This window comes from Oncorhynchus nerka, linkage group LG10, assembly GCF_034236695.1.
Source record: "Oncorhynchus nerka isolate Pitt River linkage group LG10, Oner_Uvic_2.0, whole genome shotgun sequence".
Lineage (NCBI taxonomy): Eukaryota > Metazoa > Chordata > Actinopteri > Salmoniformes > Salmonidae > Oncorhynchus > Oncorhynchus nerka.
Genome location: NC_088405.1, coordinates 43711319 through 43730108, shown reverse-complemented (window position 1 = coordinate 43730108; position 18790 = coordinate 43711319). Strand labels below are relative to the sequence as shown.

The window sequence follows — 18790 nt, the reverse complement described above, 5'->3', positions numbered from 1 at the left end:
AACTTTGACTATCTACCTGGGAGTCTCGTGAGTGAAAACATCCAAAGTTCATCAAAGGTAAACGATTGAATTTGATTGCTTTTCTGATTTTCGTGACAAGGTTGCCTGCTGCTAGCAAGGCATAATGCTATGCTAGTCTATGATAAACTTACACAAATGCTTGTCTAGCTTTGGCTGTAAAGCATATTTTGACAATCTGAGATGACAGGGTGATTAACAAAAGGCTAAGCTGTTTTCCAATATATTTCACTTGTGATTTTCATGAATAGGAAGATTTTCTAGGAAGATTTATGTCCGTTGAGTTATGCTAATTAGTGTCAGGTGATGATTACGCTCCCGGACCCGGATTTGAGAGTCACAAGAAGTTAATGGACATATTGGAGTGCCAACAGAAGAAGATCTTCAAAGGTAAGGCATGAATTATATGTTATTTCTGACTTTTGTGTTGTGCCTGGCGGGTTGAATTCTGATTTTCTTGTGTATGTTTGATGGCTTGCTGTCGCCATAAAGCCTTTTTGAAATCTGACACTGTGGCTGGATTAACAAGAGGTTCATCTTTAAACCGGTGTATTACACTTGTGTGATTTATGAATTATTATTATTATTATGAGTGTTTTTTCACTGGGTGTTGTCAAATCAATCCCGTTAACGGGGATTGGCGCGCGAAGGGATCACTAAGAAGTTAAACCAAGATTGAACTCTTTGGCCTGAATGCCAAGTGTCACGTCTGGAGGAAACCTGGCACCATCGCTACGGTGAAGCATGGTGGTGGCAGCATCATGACGTGGGAATGTTTTTTAGCGGCAGGGACTGGGAGACTAGTCAGGATTGAGGGAAAGATTAACAGAGAAAAGTACAGAGAGATCCTTGATGAATACCTGAGCGCTCTAGAGCAGGTTCTCAGACTGGGGGCGAAGGTTCACCTTCCAACAAGACAACGACCCTAATCACACAGCCAAGACAACGCAGGAGTGGTTTCGGGACAAGTCTCTGAATGTCCTTGCGTGGCCAAGCCAGAGCTCTGACTTTAACACGATCGAACATCGCTGGAGAGACCTGAAAATAGCTGTGCAGTGACGCTCCCCATCCAATCTGACAGAGCTTGAGAAGATCTGCAGAGAAGAATGGGGGAAGTCCCCAAATACAGGTGTGCCAAACTTGTAGTGTCTTACCCAAGAAGACACAAGGCTGTAATCGCTGCCAAAAGGTGCTTCAACAAAGTACTAAGTAAAAGTTCTGAATACTTTTGTAAATGTCATATTTCAGTTTTTTTGCTGTCATTATGGGGTATGTGTGTAGATTGCTGAGGGGGAAAAAATAAGACATTTTAGAATAAGGCTATGGAAAAAGTAAATGGCCAGTCTGTGCTAGCAAAACTGTCCTGTAGCTTAGCATCTGCTTCATCTGACCACTTCCGTATTGAGCGAGTCACTGAATCAGATAATTTTGCACGCCCAATTTTTCAGTTTTTGATTTGTTAAAAAAGTTTGAAATATCCAATAAATGTCGTTCCACTTCATGATTGTGTCCCACTTGATGTTGATTCTTCATAAAAAAATACAGTTTTATATCTTTATGTTTGAAGCCTGAAATGTGGCAAAAGGTCGCAAAGTTCAAGGGGGCCGAATACTTTCGCAAGGCACTGTACATAATATACATAACACAATGACCCAATAAATACTCAATCTAAAAAATATTGATTCTTCATCTACTATATAGTCATAAAGTTTCTATGTATCATATTTAAATTGTTTTAAAATAATGTTTAAATGTATATATTGAAAGGTTTCTAGTTTGCTTGGTTAATTTATTCCATTTCTGTATTGCTCTAAATCTAAATGTTATTTTGCCTATTTCTCTTTTCTGTCAGGATAACGCATAGATGGTGGACAATCTATTCCTAGTATTTACGGAATGTCTGTCTCTTACCAACTGAATACCGTTGTGAATAGAACTTGGCCGTTTTAAATGATGTATATTATGAAATAAAATAAGCATGTTTTTTTTCAATTATCCTGTCGATTGATGACCAACCAACAACACTGCACATGACTGCAACAGAAGAACCATATCTCCACCTTAAAACAATCCTTGCTGCTTTGTTCTGTGCATTCTGCAGCCTCCTAACTTCGCTTAATGATAAATTTCCCCAGACCACAGAACAGTAATTCACCTGACTCTCAATTAAGGTTTGTGTTATTTGCTGAAGAATTTTTCCCGGTAAATATTTAGCTATCCTTCTGATTATGCATGCTGTTTTAATCTTTTTTTTAAATCTTTTTTTTTTACATAGATTAGTTATTTGAGACGATCATGATAAGCAGTTGTCTAGCTGCACTCCCAATAGTTTGGTTTCTGCCACTTCTTCAATTTGTACTCCTCCCATACTTAATTGTATCCCATGCTGTTTTGGCCTTTTCCTAGTTGAACAGACCAACATCACTTTGGTTTTCTTTATGTTTAAAACAAGTTTGTTTTGGCAAATCCACTCCCTGATATTCTCCAAATCTTCTTGTAAAGCTTGCTGTACCCGTTTAACCGATTGTCTTGCTATATAAATTGTAGTATCATCTGCAAATATAGTAGCTTGAGTTTCAGCTAAGGCATAGGGAAGAACGTTGGTATATATTAAATAAAGAAGTGGCCCAAGGCAGCTGCCCTGCAATATTCCACAGTTTAACACGAGGGGAAGAAAATGAACCATTGATATAGGTGGACTGTTTCCTGTCAGTTAGATATGACTGTACCCAATTCAATGCTACCTCCTTAAAACCATAATGCATGAATTGTATCAAAATAATTTCATGATCCACTGAATCAAATGCTGCACTGAAATCTAAAAATAAAATGTACACCCACAAACGTGCCATTATCCATAGCATTGAGCCACTGGTCAGTCATGTCAACCAATGCAGTGGTAGTGGAATGTTTTTTACGATAAGCATGCTGATTGGCTGTAATCAGATCATTCTTTTCCATGTACTCCCATATTTGTCTACTCACAATACCCTCCAATATCTTACTGAGTGTAGGGAGTATACTAATTGGTCGACTATTAGCAGGAGTAATGGGTTCTTTGCTGTCTTTCGGAATAGGACACAGTTTTGCATGCTTCCATACCTTTGCAAACATCCCCTTTTCCTTTCCAGTGACCAATTAAATATGCATTTCAGTGGAACTGCAATCTGGGGAGCAGCACAGCGAAGCAAAATATTGTCCATAAGACCATACCCTGTAGATTTACCATCAGGTAATGACTTCAACAGGCTTAACACCTCCTCCACTGACACCGTTTGCAGACTAAAAGAGCAGATCTTGTTGCTCATAATATGATCATCAATCCATTGGACAATAGCTTGCCTGGAAGAATGTATGGAGGGAACAATGAATGGAACCAAATTCAGGCAAATCCTTGATGAGAACCTGCTTCAGAATGCAAACAACCTGGGGACTGGGGTGAAGATTTATATTCCAACAGGACAATGACCCGAAGCAGGACAATGACCCCAAGCACACAGCCAAAGCAACACTGGAATGGTTACGGAACAAGAATGTGAAAATCCTTGAGTGGCCCAGCCAAAGCCCAGACTTGAATCCGATTAAATCTGTGGAAAGACTTGAAGATTGCTCTTCACCGCTGCTCTCCATCTAACTTAACAGAGCTTGAGAAAATCCCCAAATCCAGGATGTGCAAAGCTGATACAGACATACCCAAGATGACTCAAAGCTGTAATTGCTGCCAAAGGTGCTTCTACAAAGTATTGACTCAGGTGTGTGAATACTTATGTAAATTAGATAGTTCTGTACTTCAATTTCCATAAAATGTGCAACACTATCTAAAAACATGTTTTCACTTTGTCATTATGGGGTGGGTAGATGGGTGAGAGAAATAATTTGAATCCATTTTGAATTCAAGCTGTAACAACAAAACGTGGAAGAAGTCAATGGGTATGAATAATTTCTGAAGGTACTGTAAATCCTGTCATACTTTGTCATAACCCGACTCAAGGCACAGAACAATCATGCAGCCCACTGTACAATACAGAAACCTCAGTTTCCACGACAACAAAGGAGGATACCAAAGGGAAGAAAGCACAAGCAAAGCAGGGACTTGCCCATCAGTCAGATGAGATCAAACAATGCAGTGGTATCACAATTATTTTGGTGAAACAATCCAAAAAGACTGTTGGTCTGCATTGCAGCAGTTCTCCAACTTATCTTTCATGAGAGAGATAACAGATGCCTCTTGGCTCGACAAAGAGCTGATCTGCTTCAGACATACGGTAATGTCAGAATTGAAACATAATGAGTGATCTTGGATACGATGGTACAGGGAATAGTGAGTAGCCTACATTCCATGTGCATGCTTGGATACTAGAGCCTTCGTGGTACGTAGTATAACTGATGACGGATTATGAATCCACTGAATCAGTGACTTGTCCAGAACATTTTGATTGGGATGGCCAAGGTGGGGCACAGATAGGGTTGAATATTTTCCAGCCATTTCACAAAATGTTCCATTCCAAGAGTAAATCACTTTTCTCCTGGTTAACCCGGTATTTCCCACCAAAACTGGAAGTGTCATTCAAAAGCATTATATAAAGCATATAAATAGGCCTATGTCTGGATTAGATTAGAGGTTTGATTGAAAACCCAGGCCTGATGCTACCTGAGCCGTACATTAAACACATTTTCTACATTAAAGATATTTAATGATCCTAAGCCCCCCACCCAAAAAATGATTGTGCGGTTATCCAATACATATAATTTATGATATAGGCTACTGTACATTACGCACGACAGCAAAACATAAAAGCCCATAGATGTAGCTAGCTACAACGCATTCGGAAATTATTCAGACCCCTTGACTTTTTCCACATTTTGTTACTGTACGTTACAGCCTTATTCTAAAATGGATTAAATTGCTGTTTTTCCCCCTTCATCTACACACATTATGCCATAATGACAAAGCAAAAACAGGTTCATAGAATTTTTACAAAATGTATAAAAAAAATATATAAAAATAACATCAAGGATGATCAATGGAAACAGGATGCACCTGAGCTCAATTTCAAGGCTCATAGCAAAGGATCTGAATACTTATCTAAATAAGGTATCTGTTTTGTTATTTTTAATACATTTGTTTTATTTTTTATAACTTTTCACTTTGTCATTATGGGGTATTGTGTGTAGATTGATGAGTGAAAAAAAATATTTAATCACTTTTAGAATACGACTGTAATTTAACAAAATGTGGAAAAAAGGGGTCTGAATACTTTCTGATTGCACTGTATCTGATACTGTCTTGCCAAAAAGAATGACATCATTGTATTTTTGTCCAAACAGCATCACATGCTGACTACACCGGCCACAACTTCAGATGCAGCCATGGGGTTTTCACTTTCAGACCTCCTCTGATGACTTACTGTATGACAGAGCTAGAGCATGATGGAAGCATCATGTGTTCCTTACAGTGGTGCAGTGGCCCGTTTAGTCTGCCTAGTGCCCTTTGACTGACCTCTGACTCTGGGGTTTAGTCATCTGTTGGCTCTGCCTGACACACTGTAGGCCAGGGGGTCTGTGATCTGAACAGCTGACCAAAGGCTGCAGTAGTGAATGTACAGTACTGAGTGTTTAGTAATTTACCAACCTTAGTTTGCAGTACTCCTACATCTTATTTCACGCAATTAGGTAATATAGTTACTTTAAAAAGGTTGAATGAGAAACATTCAACTACGGAGTACAAACGGCTCTTTGAAAACATGATTAAATTAATATAAATTGAAAATAGTTTAGACGGACACGGACGTGTGTACGTAGAGGGTCATGGTCAGAAATCGAAATGTCAGTTGCTCTTGTCTATTTAAAGGACAGAGCCAGTCATGACTGTTGGCAGAGATGACATGTCCCACTTGGTTATTTACACATTATGTCTGGGAGTCTTATTACATCAGGTTATGACAAATGATGTGTGTGATTTGGGGTTGAATGGGCCTTCGACTGGTTAAAAATCATAAGTCAGTGACAGAAGGGAAGGTTATTGTACAAGAAAGGTGATATATGTACCTAATGATTACATTATCTGTCAGTGTAGTCTATAGGTGCCCCATACACATCAAGCAATGCAACATCTTGTATGATCAAGTGACACTTTGGAGTGGACACTACAGAGTGTCCCCTCACACCTGAGTGTCACTGTGATCACTCACCTTCTTCATTATACCGGTCTTCCTCTTGCTAAAAGTTGTGTATCGCCTCAACTTGTTGTCGATGAATTCCATTTTTATCTTCACGCGCCCACGTGTCTTCTTCCCTGGCTTTGCGCCAGCGACACCTTGGGGGACCACACCATAACCCCCCGGTGGTATCCCGGCCTCCTGCCCTGTTACCGCAGCCTCCATCTCCAGTCTCTCCCGCTTTACACTTCTTCTGTTGTCCCCGATTGAACTCATCGGATCGTCTTCATCCCCCGAGTCTGAATCAGCGTCCGACCCACTGCAACCCATTGGCGCACACTCTTTGTCAGGGTCGTAGCGGCTGCCTCCGCGAACCCCAATTCCCATGTTCAGACCGATGCCTCCCTGAGCAGCGGTCTGTGGAATCGTCGGTCCCGTCCCGTTCCCTGGTCTCGCCCCACCTCTTGCACCCACTCCTGGACCGTTGCCCCCCAACATCCCCACCGCACTGATGCTGTCGCTGACCCGAGTTTTCGATTGCCTTGCTCTGACCAACACAGGGCGAATCCCAATCACCCCAGAACCGTGACCTGTGTTATCCCTGAAAGACGCTGACCCGTTTCCAGATTGTGCTGATCCAGCCTGGCTTGGTAGCATTCTAGTTAGAGGACCCGGTCCCTGAAATCGTCAGCCGACTGCTGGAGCGCGGGTCAGTAAAAATTACAGCACGGTTCATAAAACCCAACCACCAAAAAGGTAAACAAACAACGAAATTGCGGACATTGCAAAATTGTCATCTGTTTGAAACCACTAAAGCAAACTTTCAAAAGTGACGCTGCCCCTGAGACCTTTCAGCCAGGTTCAGTTTAGCTCAACCCCCTATATTTCCAAAACTCAGAGCACTTTCTCAAAAAATAGGGAAAATCGAAGAGAGCATTCGTTATTACTCCGCCATGTCATGTAGTTCACACCATAATCGCGTAAAATGTCGTCGGTATCCGCCTTCAATTCACAAAGGCTGCAGATATTTCATCGAATATCACGCAATATCAGTCTTGCAGTCGTGCATTTTCACACAAAACTGATGTATTTTTTAAATAATGTATTCGAGAGCGGACTACAACCCAAGATCTACTTTCCTCCTTATAAAGAGATACAATGTTTCCTTTTATGGAGTTGTATCTCCTTATTTGGCGAGTCACAGCGTCGTCTACGGATTGGCCGATTGGGATCTAGGTTGAGCTACCATTGGTCAATATGGCATGTTCATTAGAATAAATACCAAAATGGTTGCTGTACACTGTGGACCGGCAAGGAGATGTTGGTCTTCTTCCGAGTGTTGATAATGGGATATGATAAAGGGTGAGTCGGTCAAGGATCGATGCAGACAAGGTGGTAGATTGTACGACAAGCGACAGGTGAGGCATATGCAGCGTTCAACTCGGAACTCAGACATTTACGACTACAAGGGCGCAAAAAAAACGATCTACGACTGGGAAAATAGTTTTGATCTGTCATCCAACTCGAAATTGCCAGTTAGAAACTTTGTAGCTCTAGAAATGTTCCCAAAATCACTGATCTCGTTTTTCTCCCCCTAGTTCTCAGTTGTCTTGAAAGCACCAATAGACGTTGCTGACGTATGACAGATCTTACAATGCCTGGATAGGTATTTTAGATATCAGCTAACCACATATGTTTAAAAAAATTATATTTAAACACATATGTTATTGTTAATCGGCACTGTTGATGACGTGCCACGCAACCATTAGTTGTTGCGTCACCTTAACCGTGTTTCCGCACGGACCCTTTATAGTAAAACACACAACGCGCTCTACTATTCCACAGAGTTTTTAAACCCAGAGGCGCAACCTCGCAAAACTTCCGGGAACGCTTGCGAAGCAGACCAGGCTGGGTTTTGGAGTTTGAGAAGTCAAAAGAGAACAGTGAAATGTTACCTTCGTTTCTCGAAATCTAAAGGTACAACCTAGATTCGAGCCAATGTCTTAAGCAGTTGAACATGTTGTTACTTCAACCTCATCAAAGTGACCGACTGATACCTTTTCATTTTTGTGAAAAACAACTTCAAAAATCGAATCAAAATCTTTATATTGAAGGACTGCCTTTGATTTGATGGCCTGCACACATGCGTAGTTCAGCACAAGACGACAGGGGATTTCAACTGGAGAAGCAGTTTCTGCCCATCTTTGTAATCTTTGGCTGTGTGCTCTGGGTCTCAGTAGCTAGCAGCTGCTGTAGAGCTGTCTGTCTCTCTCGTGGTGCTTAAACATCCACAATGTGCTCAGCGTTGAGCAACAGTTTTGAAGGAAAACTGCTAAATACAATGGGGCAAAAAAGTATTTAGTCAGCCACCAAAATTGTGCAAGTTCTCCACTTAAAAAGATGAGAGGCCTGTAATTTCCATCATAGGTACACTTCAACTATGACAGGCAAAATGAGAAAAAAAATCCAGAAAATCACATTGTAGGATTTTTAATTTATTTATTTGCAAATTATGGTGGAAAATAAGTATTTGGTCAATAACAAAAGTTTACCTCAGTACTTTGTTATATACCCTTTGTTGGCAATGACAGAGGTAAAACGTTTTTTCTGTAAGTCTTCACAAGGTTTTCACACACTGTTGCTGGTATTTTGGCCCATTCCTCCATGCAGATCTCCTCTAGAGCAGTGATGTTTTGGGGCTGTTGCTGGGCAACACAGACTTTCAACTCCCTCCAAAGATTTTCTATGGGGTTGAGATCTGGAGACTGGCTAGGTCACTCCAGGACCTTGAAATGCTTCTTACGAAGCCACTCCTTCGTTGCCCGGGCGGTGTGTTTGGGATCATTCTCATGCTGAAAGACCCAGCCACGTTTCATCTTCAATGCCCTTACTGATGGAAGGAGGTTTTCACTCAAAATCTCACGATACATGGCCCCATTCATTCTTTCCTTTACACGGATCAGTCGTCCTGGTGTAACAGTATAACTTTAGACCGTCCCCTCGCCCATACCCGGGCGCGAACCAGGGACCCTCTGCACACATCAACAACAGTCACCCACGAAGCATCGTTACCCATCGCTCCACAAAAGCCGCGGCCCTTGCAGAGCAAGGGGAACCACTACTTCAAGGTCTCAGAGCAAGTGACGTCACCGATTGAAATGCTATTTAGCGTGCACCACCGCTAACTAAGCTAGCCGTTTCACATCCGTTACAAAAGCATGATGTTTCCACCCCCATGCTTCACAGTAGGTATGGTGTTCTTTGGATACAACTCAGCATTCTTTGTCCTCCAAACACAACGAGTTGAGTTTTTACCAAAAAGTTATATTTTGGTTTCATCTGACCATATGACATTCTCCCAATCTTCTTCTGGATCATCCAAATGCTCTCTAGCAAACTTCAGACGGGCCTGGACATGTACTGGCTTAAGCAGGGGGACACGTCTGGCACTGCAGAATTTTTGCTCACCGTTCTTGTGATCATTTTGACCCCACGGGGTGAGATCTTGCGTGGAGCCCCAGATCGAGGGAGATTATCAGTGGTCTTGTATGTCTTCCATTTCCTAATAATTGCTCCCACACTTGATTTCTCCAAACCCAGCTGCTTACCTATTCCAGATTCAGTCTTCCCAGCCTGGTGCAGGTATACAATGTTGTTTCTGGTGTCCTTTGACAGTTCTTTGGTCTTGGCCATGGTGGAGTTTGGTGTGTGACTGTTTGAGGTTGTGGACAGGTGTTCAAACAGGTGCCATTAATACAGGTAACAAGTGGAGGACAGAGGAGCCTCTTAAAGAAGAAGTTACAGGTCTGTGAGAGCCAGAAATCTTTCTTGTTTGTAGGTGACCAAATACTTATTTTCCACCATAATTAGCAAATAAATTCATAAAAAATCATACAATGTGATTTTCTGGATTTTTTTTTCTCATTTTGTCTGTCATAGTTGAAGTGTACCTATGATGAAAATTACAGACATCTGGCTTCTTCAGCTGTGGGATCATTTAAGACCAGCCAACTGGACAGCTGATGAAACTGTGGGTTTGTACAACCGAAGAATCGCTGCACAAACTGTCAGAAACCGTCTCAGATAAGCTAATTTGCGTACTCGTTGTCCTCATCAGGGTCTTGACCTGACTGCAGTTTGGCATAGTAACTGACAAATGCTCACCTTCGATGTCCACTGGCACGCTGGAAAAGTGTGCTCTTCACCGATGAATCCCAATTTCCAACTGTACCGGGCAGATGGCAGACAGTATGGCGTCATGTGGGGGAGCGGTTTGCTGATGTCAACGTTGTGAACAGAGTCCCCCGTGGTGGTGGGGTTATTGTATGGGCAGGCATAAGCTAAGGACAATGAACACAATTGCATTTTATCGATGGCAATTTGAATGCCCAGAGGTATCATGATGAGATCCTGAGGCCTATTGTAGTGCAATTCATCCGCTGCCATCACCAGTGTGTTTCAGCATGTTAATGCACATGTCGCAAAGATCTCTACACAATTCCTGGAAGCGGAAAATGTCCCAGTTCCTCCATGGCCTGCATACTCACCAGACATGTCACCCATTGAGCATGTTTGGGATGCTCTGAGTCGATGTGTACGACAGCGTGTTCCAGTTCCTTGCAATATCCAGCAACTTTGCACAGCCATTGAAGAGGAGTGGGACAACATTCCACAGGCCACAATCCACAACCTGATCAACTCTATGTGAAGGAGATATGTCACGCTAAAATTATTATTATTATTTAAAAAATTGTACCTTTATTTAACTAGGCAAGTCAGTTAAGAACAAATTCTTAATTTCAATGGCGGCCTAGGAACAGTTGGTTAACTGCCTTGTTCATGTAAATGAGGCAAATGGTGTTCACACCAGATACTGACTAGTTTTCTGATCCACGCCCATACTTTTTTTTTAAAGGTGCCAATGACCAACAGATGAATATCTGTATTGCCAGTCGTGAAATCCATAGATTAGGGCCTAATTCATTCATTTAAATTGACTGATTTCCTTATATGAACTGTAACTCAGTAAAATCACAGTGAGAGTGGTTAGTTTCTCTGCCCATCCCTCGGCTTTTTACCAAAGCGGTTTTTTACCAACTGCTGATTGCCGCTTCAATTAGGCCGCTTCAATCAAATTTGAATTTTTTTTAAATAATGTGATTAATAATCGAGTTAATCGCACAGAAAGTATGAACTCGATACATTTTTGAAATCATTTGACAGTCCTGTTAAACACTTAGTAATAAAAGGTTAACGTTATATCAGAGGTATTTAACACCATAAGTCACCTTCCACCAAGAGCCATGGACTACAAGCCCTCAGTAGTTTATTGTACACTATACCAAATTAAAGTTTGTCACATGGCAGAATACAACGGGTGTAAACCATACAGTGAAATGCTATCAAGCTCTTCCTCAACAATGCAGAGTTCAAAATCAGAGGTACGAAATAGAAAAAGATCTTTAAAAAGGCACGGAAACAACACTTGGTCAGATAAAGATCAACACATGAGAAATAAAACACACCAAAATGTAAGCTATGCCTTCAGAAAGTATTTACACACCCCTTGACTTTTTACACATTTGGTATGTTACAGCCTGAATTTAAAATTGATTAAATTGAGATTGTTTTCTGTCACTGGCCTAGACACAATACCCCATAATGTCAAAGTGGAATTATGTTTTTTAAAATTTTACCATTTAATTAAAAATGAAAAGTTGAAATGTCTTGAGTCAAAAAGTATTCAACACCTTTGTTATGGCAAGCCTAAATAAGTTCAGGAGTAAACATTTGCTTAACAAGTCACATAATAAGTTGCATGGGCTTTTTAAAAATGTATTTTTGAATAGCTACCTCATCTCTGTACCACACACATACAATAATCTGTAAGATCCCTCAGTCGAGCAGTGAATTTCAAACACAGATTCAACCACAAAGACCAGGGAGGTTTTCCAATGCCTCGCAAAGAAGGGCACATGTTGGTAGCTGTGTAAAAAAATAAAAGCAGATGATGAATATCCCTTTGAGCATGGTGAAGTTGTTAATTACACTTTGGATGGTGTATCGATACACCCAGTACTGCAAAGAATTTGGCAAAGCAATTAACTTTTGTCCTGAATACAGTGTTATGTTTAGGGAACTGGCAGATTAATTCACCTTTCAGCAGGTCAATAACCTAAAACACAAGGCCAAATCTACACTGGAGTTGCTGACCAAGAAGCCAGTGAATGTTCCTGAGTGGCCGAGCTACAGTTTTGACTTAAATCTACAGGCAATACCTGAAAATGGTTGTCTAGCAATGATCAACAACCAATTTGACAGAGCTTGAAGAATTTTGAAAAGATAAATGGGGAAAATGTTGCACAATCCAGATGTGGAAAGCTCTCACCGAGATTTTTTTTAGGAGAGTCCAGAGCTTGGTGACGAGTTTTGAGGGGATTATGGTGTTAAACGTTGAGCTGTAGTTAATGAACAGCATTCCCACATAGGTGTTCCTCTTTTCCAGATGGGAGAGAGCAGTGTGAAGTGCAATTGAGATTGCGTTATCAGGCCAATCAAGGGTCAATATCATAATTTATGATAAGCAGTAGGTCAATGTGAACAGTCCCAGAGTTTCATGCCACACAGGTCTACATGATAAGAGTCACATGGCCTGAAGGTGTATAATGATGATCCCCATGTGAAAGAGAGAAGGAACCAAGAGGCTGAAGAGAGTGGTAACGGAAAGGCCACATTTGCATGTCAAAACGCCCACACCCACTCCTCTCTATCCACACAATGGTCTCTATCAGCACAATGATGAGATGATTCACGGGGTGGAGCTTTAAGATTACTTTGTGAGTGGATGTGGGTAAGCCTAGAAAATGGTCTACTCTTCAGCTGAAAATTGAATTCAGCTACATCAAAGACTTTATAAAAATTTACACCCGCAACAGAATATCCATTGTAATCATTCATAATCATATACCATGACAGGCATGATAAATGCAACCGTTCATGTTCAATAGATTAATTCGCTGGCTAGCCATCTATAATAGATCAGATACATCTTTATATAATATTTATTTAACTTCTACAAAAGTTCCTTACATGCTGACCAGACCGGACAGTTGCAAAATAAATGTATACATACATGTTATTCAATCATTGCACCCACTCTGCTCGCACGTGACTGCGAGAGTCTGCATGGCCAGGCATTAAAATAGAACTTGGTTAGCATCGAATAGCGCCCGCGATATGCAACTTTTCATGGAAGTTAGGAACCAATATACACAGGCATTTAGGAAAGCAAAGGCTAGCTTTTCCAAACAGAAATTGGCATCCTGTAGCACAAACTCCAAAAAGTTCTGGGACACTGTAAAGTCCATGGAGACATCCAAAATTAAATCCCAGAATCGGCTTCCTATTTCGCAACAAAGCCACCTTCACTCATGCTGCCAAACATACCCTTGTAAAACTGACCATCCTATCGATCCTTGACTTCAGCGATGTCATTTACAAAATAGCCTCCAATATTCTACTCAGAAAATGGGATGCAGTCTATCACAGTGCCATCCGTTTTGTCACCAAAGCCCCATATACTACCCACCACTGTGACCTGTACGCTCTCGTTGGCTGGCCCTCGCTTCATATTTGTCGCCAAATCCACTGGCTCCAGGTCATCTTTAAGTCTTTGCTCGGTAAAGCCCCGCCTTATCTCAGGTCACTGGTCACCATAGCAGCACGCGCTCCAGCAGATATATTTCACTGGTCACACCCAAAGCCAATTCCTCCTTCGGCCGCATTTCCTTCCAGTTCTCTGCTGCCAATGACTGGAACGAACTGCAAAAAAAAACACTGAAGCTGGAGACTCATATCTCCCTCACTAAATTTAAGCACCAGCTGTCAGAGCAGCTCACAGATTACTGCACCTGTACATAGCCCATCTGTAAATAGCCCATCCAACTACTTAATCTCCATACTGTTATTTAATTTATTTATTTTGCTCCTTTGCACCCCAGTATCTCTACTTGCACACTCATCTTCTGCACATCTATCACTCCAGTGTTTAAATGCTATATTGTAATTATTTCGCCACTATGGCCTATTTATTGCCTTACCTCCCTTATCCTACCTCATTTGCACACACTGTATATCGACTTTTTCTATTGTATTATTGACTGTATGTTTGTTTATTCCATGTATAACTATGGGTTGTTGTTTGTGTCACACTGTTTTGCTTTATCTTGGCCAGGTCGCAGTTGTAAATGAGAACTTGTTCTCAACTAGCCTACCGGGTTAAACAAAGGTGAAAAAACAACAACAAAAAAACACAAACATTTGTGACGCTCAACACGCTGCAAGTCCTGCCTCTCAAATCTCTTCATTTGTTTTTAGGAGCATATACCCACGTGGGTGATTGAAAGATGAACTGACGTCCACACTCCAGTCGGTTGTAGTAATGCACCGTAAAGTTGGTTGCCAACTGCCATATAAAGTCCAAAGAAGAAAAAGAAGCCGGAAGGAAGGAGGAGGAGGGATGACGATGTAACGGCTGTCGTTGGTGGAAGAAGGAGTAGACCAAAATGCAGCGTGGTATGTATCCATAATACCTTTTAATCAAGAATGAATAAAAAATACAGAAGAACAAGAGAATAAAGGAAAACCGAAACAGTCCCGTATGGTGAGAACACTGAAACGGAAAATAACCACCCACAACCAAAAGTGGGAAAACAGGCTACCTAAGTATGGCTTTCAATCAGAGACAACGATTGACAGCTGCCTCTGATTGGGAACCATACCAGGCCAAACACATAGAACTACAAAACATAGAATGCCCACCCCAACTCACGCCCTGACCAACCTAAAACAGAGACATAAAAAGGAACTAAGGTCAGGACATGACAGACGATAAACAAATTCTGTTTACCGTTTCATCTGAAACTAATTCGGTTTACCGTTTTATTTGTGGATTAATTGTCAGAGTTGAGGATCTTGTGTATTTCAGGTAAAATAACAACCCATTTTTCTTTATCCCAGGACAAATTAGCTAGCTACAGCAAGCTAACTTGCTAAATTGCCATAAATGTTTAATGCTTTTCGAGCTGTCCCCAAATAAATATAATTGGTTCCGAGTTTGTTTTGATATTTCAACCTGCGTGGCCTGATCGTGTCTGGTGTGGGGGTACAAAATCAACATGCACGCGATGGCAAGCAAGTTTGGTCAGCATGTTACAGTGTTAGCTCTTCAGTATCTCCAATCTCTCCAGTCTACATGACCCTGTACACATTCAGGTTGGTCAACTGTACAACGCATTTGACACAATGTTTGTGGCACAACTGATATTTTGCAACACGGTGGAGAGTTTGTCTGCACAAAAATGTTTACACAACCATTGTGTGGTGTCTCCACAATGCTTGTGTAATCATTTATGTGTAGAAGAACTCTGTTGTATCACGTACATGCAAAATGCATTGTACATCAGTTGTACAACTTGAGTGTGTATGGGGCCAATCAGAGTGAGTTCTATGTTACACAGCAATTAAGACAGCCAAGACTCCTCAGTTTAAAAAAAAACGTGATCCTTTATTGAGAGCAGCTTGTATACATTGAGGTTACTGTGATTATTAGTCGAAGGGGATTAGAAAAAGAGGCCTAGGTGTGAGCGCCTAGCATTCATAAAACAGTTTTGCACTCAAAACAATATATAAAAACAAGGTCTTCGCAAACAAAAAAGACCATTGCATTTTGATTAGATATTGAGAAAAAGGAAAGCGGAAAAACAGCTAATAATCCTTCATTTACCAGGCACTTAAGAGTCCCTTGAAGAGCATTGGTGATTCTCTCTCATCCGTCTTTGCTCATGGTAACAACAAATGTATTACCAAACTGACTGTGTTACTGAGATGTATCATACGAGACTGAATACATATGCAACTGCATTAAGTGATCATCAAAGTACCTTTTTATGAAGAAACAAATGGGTAAAAAGACGGGACCTTCATAATAAATAAAGAGGTTCCCGTAGGTACATCCTTTTACAATATGATAGTAATAAAAAGGGATATTTTTAAGTGAAGTTATGGTGCATGGTTTCTACATTATGTACACATTGCCTTGTGGGATGGTCCACATTACAACATTGCACAAAATCATTGGACCAGCTAGAAAAAAAGGGAATTGTGATTGGACCTCTGAAAATACAGCATTGCCGGCCATTTAATAATGACAGACTGATAAAGTGATAACATGGTTATACAGCTAATATGTGGTCTATTATACGGTAATCCCATCAATGATGGTCAACATCGAGCACTTCAGAGTTAAAATGACACTTGTAACACACTCATAAGAGATTTTTGTTTTTTAACTCACTCACTCAAAAATATTCCTTGGCTATACATTTGATAGTACATTTGTTCCTGTAAAGTATATAATAACACAGACAAGTCAATCCACTGAGTTCCCCAGACACAATGCGTAACAGACTTTCAAGTTTAAAACTCAGTAAAAATCTTGTCCATTGGTGCTTATACTCAGATCTTACCTCTTCAATAGATATCAGAACAACAGCATCAGTGGCACACATTAGAGGCTGCAAATTCCAAGTCTGAATCACACTAGATACAGCTTTCAGGGGGTGAGTCCAGTCCAGCACATACAGAAAGTTCCCCCTGATGGATAAAAGTAGCTTAGGATCTCCTGGATTGGTTGGGGGGACTTTAGAGTTGGTAGATTGAGGTTCAGGTTGGCAAGGAGAGGCACTTTAGTTTTTATGGTTCCTGTGCTGCGCGGGTCAAAAAGAGAGGGAGAGCGTCTCTGGGACAAACCAGCCCTGAGAGACCCATGCCAGGCATGGGCCCACTGGAACCACATGGGCCAAAAGGGACAGTGTCAGCAGGCATGCCTTCCATGCTGCAATTAAGGCAAATGTAAACTCCTGGCACTAGTGTCCTCCTCACATGAAACCATCTACACACACTCCAATCCATTGGTATAACAAAAGTGTTTTGTTCTTATCCACACGCCCTTTTAAATAATAACTCCTGGTCCCTGAAATGTGTGTGACTCAGAATCCAGAATTTCTGTGTTTATTTTTTTTGGGGGGGGGGGATGTCACTCCTTGGGGTGGGGTGGGGTGGGTTCAGTTGTCCTCCTTTCAGACATTGCTGTCGGAGGACAGATCCCCCAGGGTGTTGACGACCTCGCTGAAGGAGGGACGCTCTTTGAGACTTGGGGCCCAGCAGCGGCACATGAACTTATAGACTTTGGAGGGGCAGCCGTCAAGCACGGGTAACTTCATCTTGCCGGCCTGCAGACCTGGGGAGAGAAGAGTGGAGCAGAGAAACAGGGGAGGTTAGACTTGGGAGACAGAACATACAGGTCAAGGTGATTTGACTCATTCACTCCATTCTTATGGAACAATGAGTGAAATCATCATAAGAATGGTGTAAAGCTGTTTCTGGTATGGGATTCATAAAAATGATTGGACAGACAGCCTGCCCCCAGCTTGATAATAACATGATGATACTGTATGTGCCACTTTCTTTGTCAAGGTGGCCTATAGTACAGTGCATGTCAATACAATGTCAACCAAATACAACGTGTTCCCCTCACAGAACCATGAAAATGATTCATCACAGTTCTGAGACTGAGAATAGCCACTTCAGAATAGCTTGAAGTTACCCCAAGAATAGAAGAGTGGCCATGTCTGAAATCTGTCTTGCCTACTACTTACTAAAACTGCATACTATTTAGAATAATCGTATGATAAAAAACGTATGTAATAAAAAAAAATATTAACATACTAGACTTGTCCATACTGAGAATGTATCATCTAATGCACAATTGTGTTGTTTCCTTCCATTCGTTCATTTTGGTACAGCGCATCACCTTATCTGATTATAGGGTGTTGTCAAACACATGTGGGTCTGGAAAGACGATTCTCTTCCTCAATTGTGTGCAGCGATTGGATGAAAAGCCACGAATGAGTATGACATCTTTGCATTTAAAGCATACTACATTTTTGAAATTTTCACATACTATAAAACATTCTATTTTCTCATACCCAATCAGCCTACTAGTTAATATGCAAGTATGGGTATTCGGACAGGCCCAGTACCCTTTGCAAGATTGATATCTCAACAGTGATTGTTCAGCCATTGGAGCACACAGATTGGTGGGCACTAAGTACATTTCTATTGATTTATACTGACCCTCTAGCACCTCGTCATCACTGAGTTTGGTGTATGGCAGTTCCCCGTGGCTGAACACCTCCCACATGAGCACCCCAAAGGCCCAGACATCTGACTTGGTGGAGAAGTCATCCTCAAACACAGACTCGGCCGGGAGCCAGCGCAGGGGGATCCACGCCTGCCGGTAGTGGTAGTACTCACTGCAGACAGACAGTCAAGACAGAAAGAGAGACAAACAGAGAGATAGAATGTCAAGATGTTATCATGCACATAATTAAACTATGTTACTATTTTGTCTTGACTTTACACTTAACAATGGCTGCATGGATCATCCTAGTACACTTTTGCTATACTTTCTTCTCACATGATAGACCGTAACTACACACGTCTTACTATCCAGGTCTGGACCCAAACAATTCGAGCTTCTACTTTTAAAAATC

General features: G+C 41.3%; 2 protein-coding genes and 1 long non-coding RNA gene across 6 annotated transcripts in view; 1 reads left to right on the top strand and 2 right to left on the bottom strand.

Annotated features, from left to right (window-relative positions):
- Nucleotides 1-7334, bottom strand: part of LOC115135366 (serum response factor-like) — a 73103-nt gene extending 65769 nt beyond the window's left edge. For 3 of the 4 annotated variants that reach the window (XM_029669995.2, XM_029669994.2, XM_029669997.2), the window contains exon 1: nucleotides 6210-7334. In XM_029669995.2, the coding sequence (XP_029525855.1) occupies nucleotides 6210-6833 (624 nt within the window). In that variant the 5' untranslated portion in view covers nucleotides 6834-7334. The remainder of the gene's footprint in view (nucleotides 1-6209) is intronic. The other variant, XM_029669996.2, reaches the window with a different exon arrangement.
- A 13-nt stretch (nucleotides 7335-7347) lies between these two features.
- On the top strand, nucleotides 7348-17025 carry LOC135573746 (uncharacterized). Its single transcript, XR_010464870.1, has 3 exons — nucleotides 7348-7594; nucleotides 14410-14463; nucleotides 14553-17025. It is a non-coding gene; the product is annotated as an uncharacterized LOC135573746 (long non-coding RNA).
- LOC115135365 (inactive tyrosine-protein kinase 7-like) overlaps nucleotides 15721-18790 on the bottom strand; it is a 211400-nt gene continuing 208330 nt past the window's right edge. Inside the window, exons 19-20 of the mRNA XM_029669993.2 lie at nucleotides 18372-18550; nucleotides 15721-17475 (exon numbers count right to left, since the gene is read on the bottom strand). Coding sequence (XP_029525853.1) covers nucleotides 17315-17475; nucleotides 18372-18550 — 340 coding nt within the window. The 3' untranslated portion in view covers nucleotides 15721-17314. The remainder of the gene's footprint in view (nucleotides 17476-18371; nucleotides 18551-18790) is intronic.